Source organism: Oncorhynchus kisutch, linkage group LG20 (genome assembly GCF_002021735.2).
Source record: "Oncorhynchus kisutch isolate 150728-3 linkage group LG20, Okis_V2, whole genome shotgun sequence".
In the NCBI taxonomy this organism is placed as follows: domain Eukaryota; kingdom Metazoa; phylum Chordata; class Actinopteri; order Salmoniformes; family Salmonidae; genus Oncorhynchus; species Oncorhynchus kisutch.
The window spans coordinates 5,253,970-5,266,031 of NC_034193.2; the positions used below are offsets into that span (position 1 = coordinate 5,253,970).

Here is a 12,062-nt window from a genome sequence, read left to right on the forward strand (position 1 = left end):
CTATACCCTAACCCAACACCATATACCCTACACACACCCTAACCCTATACCCTGCCCCAACACCATATACCCTACACACACCCTAACCCTATACCCTGCCCCAACACCATATACCCTACCCACACTCTAACCATATACCCTACCCCAACACCATGTACCTTACCCACACTCTAACCCTATACCCTACCCCAACACCATATACCGTACCCCAACACCATTTACCCTACCCACACTCTAACCATATACCCTACCCCAACACCATATACCCTACCACACCCTAACCCTATAACCTACCCACACTCTAACCCTATACCCTACCCCAACACCATATACCGTACCCCAACACCATTTACCCTACCCACACTCTAACCATATACCCTACCCCAACACCATATACCCTACCCACACCCTAACCCTATACCCTACCCACACTCTAACCCTATACCCTACACCAACACCATATACCCTACCCCAACACCATATACCCTACCCCAACACCATATACCCTACCCTAATACCATATACCCTACCCCAACACCATATACCCTACCCCAACACCATATACCCTACCCCAACACCACAAACCCTACCCCAACACCATATACCCTACCCCAACACCATATACCCTACCCACACTCTAACCCTATACCCTACCCCAACACCATATACCCTACCCCCAACACCTTATACCCTACCCCAACACCATATACCCTACCCCAACACCATATACCCTACCCACACCATATACCCTACCCCAACACCATATACCCTACCCCAACTCCATATACCCTACCCCAACACTATATACCCTACCCACACTCTAACCATATACCTTACCCCAACACCATATACCCTACCCACACCCCAACACCATATACCCTACCCCAACACCATATACCCTACCCCAACACCCTATACCCTACCCCAACACCATATACCCTACTCCAACACCATATACCCTACCCCAACACCATATACCCTACCCCAAAACCATATACCCAACCCACACCCTAACCCTATACCCTACCCCAACACCCTATACCCTACCCCAACACCATATACCCTACTCACACTCTAACCCTATACCCTACCCCAACACCCTATACCCTACCCCAACACCCTATACCCTACCCCAACACCATATACCCTACCCCAACACCATATACCCTACCCCAACACCATATACCCTACCCCAACACCCTATACCCTATCCCAACACCCTATACCCTACCCCAACACCATGTACCCTACCCCAACACCATATACCCTACCCCAACACCATATACCCTACCCCACACTCTAACCCTATACCCTACCCCAACACCATATACCCTAACCCAACACCATATACCCTACCCCAACACCATATACCCTACCCCAACACCATATACCCTACCCCAACACCATATACCCTACCCACACTCTAACCCTATACCCTACCCGAACACCATATACCCTACCCCAACACCATATACCCTACCCCAACACCATATACCCTACCCCAACACCTTATACTCTACCCCAACACCATATACCCTACCCCAACACCATATACCCTACCCACACCATATACCCTACCCCAACACCATATACCCTACCCCAACTCCATATACCCTACCCCAACACTATATACCCTACCCACACTCTAACCATATACCTTACCCCAACCACCATATACCCCTACCCACACTCTAACCATAGACCCTACCCCCAACACCATATACCCTACCCCAACACCCTATACCCTATCCACACTCTAACCATATACCCTACCCCAACACCATATACCCTACCCCAACACCATATACCCTACCCCAACACCCTATACCCTATCCCAACACCCTATACCCTACCCCAACACCATGTACCCTACCCCAACACCATATACCCTACCCCAACACCATATACCCTACCCACACTCTAACCCTATACCCTACCCCAACACCATATACCCTACCCCAACACCATATACCCTACCCCAACACCATATACCCTACCCCAACACCATATACCCTACCCCAAACCCTATACCCTACCCCAACACCATATACCCTACCCCAACACCCTATACCCTACCCCAACACCACATATCCTACCCACACCCTATACCCTACCCCAACACCATATACCCTACCCCAACACCATATACCCTACCCACACTCTAACCCTATACCCTACCCCAACACCATATACCCTACCCCAACACCATATACCCTACCCCAACACCTTATACTCTACCCCAACACCATATACCCTACCCCAACACCATATACCCTACCCACACCATATACCCTACCCCAACACCATATACCCTACCCCAACTCCATATACCCTACCCCAACACTATATACCCTACCCACACTCTAACCATATACCTTACCCCAACACCATATACCCTACCCACACTCTAACCATAGACCCTACCCCAACACCATATACCCTACCCCAACACCCTATACCCTATCCACACTCTAACCATATACCCTACCCCAACACCATATACCCTACCCCAACACCATATACCCTACCCCAACACCCTATACCCTATCCCAACACCCTATACCCTACCCCAACACCATGTACCCTACCCCAACACCATATACCCTACCCCAACACCATATACCCTACCCACACTCTAACCCTATACCCTACCCCAACACCATATACCCTACCCCAACACCATATACCCTACCCCAACACCATATACCCTACCCCAACACCATATACCCTACCCCAAACCCTATACCCCTACCCCAACACCATATACCCTACCCCAACACCCTATACCCTACCCCAACACCACATATCCTACCCACACCCTATACCCTATCCCAACACCATATACCCTACCCCAACACCATATACCCTACCCACACTCTAACCCTATACCCTACCCCAACACCATATACCCTACCCCAACACCATATACCCTACCCCAACACCTTATACTCTACCCCAACACCATATACCCTACCCCAACACCATATACCCTACCCACACCATATACCCTACCCCAACACCATATACCCTACCCCAACTCCATATACCCTACCCCAACACTATATACCCTACCCACACTCTAACCATATACCTTACCCCAACACCATATACCCTACCCACACTCTAACCATAGACCCTACCCCAACACCATATACCCTACCCCAACACCCTATACCCTATCCACACTCTAACCATATACCCTACCCCAACACCATATACCCTACCCACACTCTAACCATATACCCTACCCGAACACCATATACCCTACCCCAACACCATATACCCTACCCACATCCTATACCCCACCCCAACACCATATACCCTACACACACCCTAACCCTATACCCTAACCCAACACCATATACCCTACACACACCTAACCCTATACCCTGCCCCAACACCATATACCCTACACACACCCTAACCCTATACCCTGCCCCAACACCATATACCCTACCCACACTCTAACCATATACCCTACCCCAACACCATATACCCTACCCACACTCTAACCCTATACCCTACCCCAACACCATATACCGTACCCCAACACCATTTACCCTACCCACACTCTAACCATATACCCTACCCCAACACCATATACCCTACCCACACCCTAACCCTATAACCTACCCACACTCTAACCCTATACCCTACCCCAACACCATATACCGTACCCCAACACCATTTACCCTACCCACACTCTAACCATATACCCTACCCCAACACCATATACCCTACCCACACCCTAACCCTATACCCTACCCACACTCTAACCCTATACCCTACACCAACACCATATACCCTACCCCAACACCATATACCCTACCCCAACACCATATACCCTACCCCAATACCATATACCCTACCCCAACCACTATACCCTACCCCAACACCATATACCTACCCCAACACCATAAACCCTACCCCAACACCCTATACCCTACCCCAACACCATATACCCTACCCCCAACACCATATACCCTACCCCAACACCATATACCCTACCCCAACACCTTATACCCTACCCCAACACCATATACCCTACCCCAACACCATATACCCTACCCACACCATATACCCTACCCCAACACCATATACCCTACCCCCAACTCCATATACCCTACCCCAACACTATATACCCTACCCACACTCTAACCATATACCTTACCCCAACACCATATACCCTACCCCAACACCCTATACCCTATCCACACTCTAACCATATACCCTACCCCAACACCATATACCCTACCCACACTCTAACCATATACCCTACCCCAACACCATATACCCTACCCACACCCCAACACCATATACCCTACCCCAACACCATATACCCTACCCCAACACCCTATACCCTACCCCAACACCATATACCCTACCCCAACACCATATACCCTACCCCAACACCATATACCCTACCCCAACACCATATACCCAACCCACACCCTAACCCTATACCCTACCCCAACACCCTATACCCTACCCCAACACCATATACCCTACTCACACTCTAACCCTATACCCTACCCCAACACCCTATACTCTACCCCAACACCCTATACCCTACCCCAACACCATATACCCTACCCCAACACCATATACCCTACCCCAACACCATATACCCTACCCCAACACCCTATACCCTACCCCAACACCATGTACCCTACCCCAACACCATATACCCTACCCCAACACCATATACCCTACCCACACTCTAACCCTATACCCTACCCCAACACCATATACCCTACCCCAACACCATATACCCTACCCCAACACCATATACCCTACCCCAACCCATATACCCTACCCCAACACCCTATACCCTACCCCAACACCATATACCCTACCCCAACACCCTATACCCTACCCCAACACCACATACCCTACCCACACCCTATACCCTACCCGAACACCATATACCCTACCCCAACACCATATACCCTACCCCAAAACCATATACCCTACCCCAACACCATATACCCTACCCACACTCTAACCCTATACCCTACCCCAACACCATATACCCTACCCCAACACCATATACCCTACCCCAACACCTTATACTCTACCCCAACACCATATACCCTACCCCCAACACCATATACCCTACCCACACCATATACCCTACCCCAACACCATATACCCTACCCCAACTCCATATACCCTACCCCAACACTATATACCCTACCCACACTCTAACCATATACCTTACCCCAACACCATATACCCTACCCACACTCTAACCATATACCCTACCCCAACACCATATACCCTACCCCAACACCCTATACCCTATCCACACTCTAACCATATACCCTACCCCAACACCATATACCCTACCCACACTCTAACCATATACCCTACCCCAACACCATATACCCTACCCACACCCTAACCCTATACCCTACCCCAACACCATATACCCTACCCCAACACCCTATACCCTACCCCAGCACCATATACCCTACCCCAACACCATATACCCTACCCCAACACCATATACCCTACCCCAACACCATATACCCAACCCACACCCTAACCCTATACCCTACCCCAACACCCTATACCCTACCCTCTCTGTCATACAGTAGTATGCAGTGAAAATAATCTGTACATTTTATGAACCTTAGGCAGAGTGTACATTGTAATCAGCCCTTTTATAGATGCACTAGCTTTGGTCAATCCTTCTCCTAGAGCGAATGCAAGGTTACAGTCTGGCCACGCTAGTTCTGCTCTGTCCCCCTACAGGACAGATGTGGAGTTGCAGTTTAAATGACATGGTGTTCTGCTATGTCCCCCTACAGGACAGATGTGGAGCTGCAGTTTAAATGACAGGGTGTTCTGCTCTGTCCCCCTGCAGGTCAGATGTGGAGTTGCAGTTTAAATGACAAGTTGTTCTGCTCTGTCCCCCTGCAGGTCAGATGTGGAGCTGCAGTTTAAATGACAAGTTGTTCTGCTCTGTCCCCCTGCAGGTCAGATCTGGAGTTGCAGTTTAAATGTTACCATCACGAGGACCGACAAATGAACACCAACTGGCCTGCCTCGGTCCAGGTCAGTAAGAACACCACACACACACACACACACACACACACACACACACACACACACACACACATACTAATCTTCCTTTCCTCTGTGCAGGTCAGTGTTAACGCCACGCCCCTCACCATCGAGCGCGGCGACAACAAGACGTCCCACAAGCCCCTGCACCTGAAACAAGTCTGCCAACCAGGAAGGAACACCATCCAGATCACAGTTACCGCCTGCTGCTGTGTGAGTACTGTACTGACAACAACAACCACTACTGCTACTAATGATGAGGATGGTGAGGATTGTGGTGATGATGAGGAGGATGAGGATTGTGGTGATGATGAGGAGGATGAGGAAGATGAGGATTGTGGTGATGATGAGGAGGATGAGGATGATGAGGATTGTGGTGATGAGGATGATGATGGTGGTGTGGGTGATTATGGTGATGAAGATGAGGATTCTGGAGATGATGATGATGATTGCGGTGATGATGATGATGAGGAGGATTGTGGTGATGATGATGATGAGGAGGATTGTGGTGATGATGATGAGGATTGTGGTGATGATGAGGATGATGAGGATTGTGGTGATGATGAGGAGGATGAGGAAGATAAGGATTGTGGTAATGATGAGGAGGATGAGGAAGATGAGGATTGTGGTGATGAGGATGATGATGATAATGAGGATTGTGGTGATGAGGATGATGATGGTGATGAGGATTGTGGTGATGATGAGGATTATGGTGATGATGATGGTGGTGTGGGTGATGATGGTGATGAAGATGAGGATTCTGGAGATGATGATGATTGCGGTGATGACGATGATTGTGGTGATAATGGTGATGATGATGAGGATTGTGGTAAGGATGATAGTAATGATAATGGTGAATATAATGAGGATGATGATGGTGTAAATGATGATGCTCCTCTCCTCCACAGTCTCACCTGTTTGTACTGCAGCTGGTCCACAGACCCTCTGTACGATCCGTCCTGCAAGGCTTACTGAAGAAGAGGTTACTGCCTGCAGAGCACTGCATCACCAAAGGTACACTACTGTCATCCCTCCTTCTGGTACTGAGTGACCCTCTCTCTCTGGTACTGAGTGACCCTCTCTCTCTGGTACTGACTGACCCGCTCCCTCTGGTACTGAGAGACCCGCTCCTTCTGGCACTGAGAGACCCGCTCTCTCTGGTACTGAGTGACCCGCTCCCTCGTGTACTGAGTGACCCGCTCCGTCTGGTACTGAGTTACCCACTCCCTCGTGTACTGAGTGACCCGCTCCCTCTGGTACTGAGTGACCCGCTCCCTCTGGTACTGAGTGACCCGCTCCCTCTGGTACTGAGTGACCCTCTGTCTCTGGTACTGAGTGACCCTCTGTCTCTGGTACTGAGTGACCCTCTGTCTCTGGTACTGACTGACCCTCTGTCTCTGGTACTGAGAGACCCGCTCTTTCTGGTACTGAGTGACCCTCTGTCTCTGGTACTGACTGACCCTCTGTCTCTGGTACTGACTGACCCTCTGTCTCTGGTACTGACTTACCCTCTGTCTCTGGTACTGACTGACCCTCTGTCTCTGGTACTGAGAGACCCTCTGTCTCTGGTACTGAGAGACCCTCTCCCTCTGGTACTGAGAGACCCTCTCCCTCTGGTACTGACTGACCCTCTCTCTCTGGTACTGACTGACCCTCTGTCTCTGGTACTGACTGACCCTATCTCTCTGGTACTGACTGACCCTCTGTCTCTGGTACTGACTGACCCTCTGTCTCTGGTACTGACTGACCCTCTCTCTCTGGTACTGACTGACCCTCTGTCTCTGGTACTGAGAGACCCTCTGTCTCTGGTACTGAGAGACCCTCTCCCTCTGGTACTGAGAGACCCTCTCCCTCTGGTACTGACTGACCCTCTCTCTCTGGTACTGACTGACCCTATCTCTCTAGATTAAATGATTGATCTTGTTGGACCTTTTAAATTGAACATGTGTCTACAGAACTTTTTAAAATCATCACAATGAAGTTGACCCCTTATCTCCACTGTGGTCTTCATCCCATCTCCACTGTGGTCCTCCTCCCATCTCCACTATGGTCCTCCTCCCATCTCCCTTATCTCCACTGTGGTCCTCCTCCCATATCCACTGTGGTCCTCCTCCCATCTCCACGGTGGTCCTCCTCCCATCTCCACTGTGGTCCTCCTCCCATCTCCACTATGGTCCTCCTCCCATCTCCACTGTGGTCCTCTTCCCATCTCCACTGTGGTCCTCCTCCCATCTCCACTGTGGTCCTCCTCCCATCGCCACTGTGGTCCTCCTCCCATCTCCACTGTGGTCCTCCTCCCATCTCCCTTATCGCCACTGTGGTCCTCCTCCCATCTCCACTGTGGTCCCCCTCCCATCTCCACTGTGGTCCCCCTCCCATCTCCACTGTGGTCCTCCTCCCATCTCCACTGTGGTCCTCCTCCCATCTCCCTTATCTCCACTGTGGTCCTCCTCCCATCTCCACTGTGGTCCGCCTCCCATCTCCCTTATCTCCACTGTGGTCCCCCTCTCATCTCCACTGTGGTCCGCCTCCCATCTCCCTTTTCTCCACTGTGGTCCGCCTCCCATCTCCCTTATCTCCACTGTGGTCCCCCTCTCATCTCCACTGTGGTCCGCCTCCCATCTCCCTTTTCTCCACTGTGGTCCCCCTCCCATCTCCACTGTGGTCCTCCTCCCATCTCCACTGTGGTCCCCCTCCCATCTCCACTGTGGTCCTCCTCCCATCTCCACTGTGGTCCTCCTCCCATCTCCACTGTGGCCCCCCTCCCATCTCCACTGTGGTCCTCCTCCCATCTCCCTTATCTCCACTGTGGTCCCCCTCCCATCTCCACTGTGGTCCTCCTCACATCTCCACTGTGGTCCTCCTCCCATCTCCACTGTGGTCCTCCTCCCATCTCCACTGTGGTCCCCCTCCCATCTCCACTGTGGTCCTCCTCCCATCTCCACTGTGGTACTCCTCCCATCTCCACTGTGGTCCTCCTCCCATCTCCACTGTGGTCCGCCTCCCATCTCCCTTTTCTCCACTGTGGTCCCCCTCCCATCTCCACTGTGGTCCTCCTCACATCTCCACTGTGGTCCCCCTCCCATCTCCACTGTGGTCCTCCTCCCATCTCCACTGTGGTCCTCCTCCCATCTCCCTTATCTCCACTGTGGTCCCCCTCCCATCTCCACTGTGGTCCTCCTCCCATCTCCCTTATCTCCACTGTGGTCCCCCTCCCATCTCCACTGTGGTCCTCCTTCCGTCTCCACTGTGGTCCTCCTCCCATCTCCTTTATCTCCACTGTGATCCTCCTGCCATCTCCACTGTGGTCCTCCTCCCATCTTCCTTATCTCCACTGTGGTCCTCCTCCCATCTCCACTGTGGTCCTCCTCCCATATTCCTTATCTCCACTGTGGTCTTCCTCTCATCTCCACGGTGGTCTTCCTCCCATCTCCACTGTGGACCTCCTCCCATCTCCCTTATCTCCACTGTGGTCCTCCTGCCATCTCCACTGTGGTCCTCCTCCCATCTCCCTTATCTCCACTGTGGTCCTCCTCCCATCTCCACTGTGGTCCTCCTCCCATCTCCCTTGTCTCCACTGTGGTCCTCCTCCCATCTCCACTGTGGTCCTCCTCCCATCTCCCTTATCTCTTCTGTGGTCCTCCTCCCATCTCCACTATGGTCCTCCTTCCATCTCCACTGTGGTCCTCCTCCCATCTCCACTGTGGTCCTCCTCCCATCTCCACTGTGGTCCTCCTCATCTCCACTGTGGTCTTCCTCTCATCTCCACTGTGGTCTTCCTCCCATCTTCATTGTGGTCCTCCTCTCATCTCCATTGTGGTCCTCCTCTCATCTCCATTGTGGTCCTCCTCTCATCTCCATTGTGGTCCTCCTCTCATCTCCATTGTGGTCCTCCTCTCATCTCCATTGTGGTCCTCCTCTCATCTCCATTGTGGTCCTCCTCTCATCTCCATTGTGGTCCTCCTCTCATCTCCATTGTGGTCCTCCTCCCATCTCCTTTATCTCCATTGTGGTCCTCCTCTCATCTCCATTGTGGTCCTCCTCTCATCTCCATTGTGGTCCTCCTCTCATCTCCATTGTGGTCCTCCTCTCATCTCCACTGTGGTCCTCCTCCCATCTCCTTTATCTCCATTTTGGTCCTCCTCTCATCTCCATTTTGGTCCTCCTCTCATCTCCATTGTGGTCCTCCTCTCATCTCCATTTTGGTCCTCCTCTCATCTCCATTGTGGTCCTCCTCTCATCTCCATTGTGGTCCTCCTCCCATCTCCACAGTTAAGAGAAACTTCAGCAGCGTAGCGGCGTCCTCTGGGAACACCACTCTGAACGGCGAGGACGGTGTTGAACAGACGGCCATCAAGGTCTCCCTCAAATGTCCAATCACCTTCCGGCGGCTCCAACTTCCAGCCAGAGGTCATGACTGTAAACATGTCCAGTGCTTTGATTTGGAATCCTACTTACAGTTGAACTGTGAGCGAGGAACGTGGCGATGTCCAGTATGCAAGTAAGTTGGGACTGCAGTTGAACACGGGGTGGGTGATACTAACCTGGCTGGGTGAAACTGGGACTTATACAGTAATGTTAAATTAATGTGCACTGTTACCTGTAAAACTACATTGAATAAAGTTATTTATGTTTATTTATGTTATATCTGAAATAAGATCACTGAACACTCTGATGTTTATCTTCTGTATCCTCTCTGTAATGTGTATGTCCTCTCTGTAATGTTGATGTCCTCTCTGTAATGTTGATGTCCTCTCTGTAATGTTGATGTCCTCTCTGTAATGTTGATGTCCTCTCTGTAATGTTGATGTCCTCTCTGTAATGTTGATGTCCTCTCTGTAATGTTGATGTCCTCTCTGTAATGTTGATGTCCTCTCTGTAATGTTGATGTCCTCTCTGTAATGTTGATGTCCTCTCTGTAATGTTGATGTCCTCTCTGTAATGTTGATGTCCTCTCTGTAATGTTTATATCCTCTCTGTAATGTTTATATCCTCTCTGTAATGTTGATGTCCTCTCTGTAATGTTGATGTCCTCTCTGTAATGTTGATGTCCTCTCTGTAATGTTGATGTCCTCTCTGTAATGTTTATATCCTCTCTGTAATGTTTATATCCTCTCTGTAATGTTGATGTCCTCTCTGTAATGTTGATGTCCTCTCTGTAATGTTGATGTCCTCTCTGTAATGTTGATGTCCTCTCTGTAATGTTGATGTCCTCTCTGTAATGTTTATGTCCTCTCTGTAATGTTGATGTCCTCTCTGTAATGTTGATGTCCTCTCTGTAATGTTGATGTCCTCTCTGTAATGTTGATGTCCTCTCTGTAATGTTTATGTCCTCTCTGTAATGTTGATGTCCTCTCTGTAATGTTGATGTCCTCTCTGTAATGTTGATGTCCTCTCTGTAATGTTGATGTCCTCTCTGTAATGTTGATGTCCTCTCTGTAATGTTGATGTCCTCTCTGTAATGTTTATGTCCTCTCTGTAATGTTGATGTCCTCTCTGTAATGTTGATGTCCTCTCTGTAATGTTGATGTCCTCTCTGTAATGTTGATGTCCTCTCTGTAATGTTGATGTCCTCTCTGTAATGTTGATGTCCTCTCTGTAATGTTAATGTCCTCTCTGTAATGTTGATGTCCTCTCTGTAATGTTTATGTCCTCTCTGTAATGTTTATGTCCTCTCTGTAATGTTGATGTCCTCTCTGTAATGTTGATGTCCTCTCTAATGTGTATGTCCTCTCTGTAATGTTGATGTCCTCTCTGTAATGTTGATGTCCTCTCTGTAATGTTGATGTCCTCTCTGTAATGTTGATGTCCTCTCTGTAATGTTGATGTCCTCTCTGTAATGTTTATATCCTCTCTGTAATGTTTATGTCCTCTCTGTAATGTTGATGTCCTCTCTGTAATGTTGATGTCCTCTCTGTAATGTTGATGTCCTCTCTGTAATGTTGATGTCCTCTCTGTAATGTTGATGTCCTCTCTGTAATGTTGATGTCCTC

General features: G+C 49.9%; 1 protein-coding gene across 1 annotated transcript in view; it reads left to right on the forward strand.

The window, feature by feature from the left end:
* The window catches only part of LOC109885849 (zinc finger MIZ domain-containing protein 1), a 60,593-nt gene that overhangs the window by 25,044 nt on the left and 23,487 nt on the right, over positions 1 to 12,062 (forward strand). The window contains exons 10-13 of the mRNA XM_031799980.1: positions 5,982 to 6,060; positions 6,151 to 6,282; positions 6,978 to 7,083; positions 10,342 to 10,570. Of these exons, the coding sequence (XP_031655840.1) occupies positions 5,982 to 6,060; positions 6,151 to 6,282; positions 6,978 to 7,083; positions 10,342 to 10,570 (546 nt within the window). The remainder of the gene's footprint in view (positions 1 to 5,981; positions 6,061 to 6,150; positions 6,283 to 6,977; positions 7,084 to 10,341; positions 10,571 to 12,062) is intronic.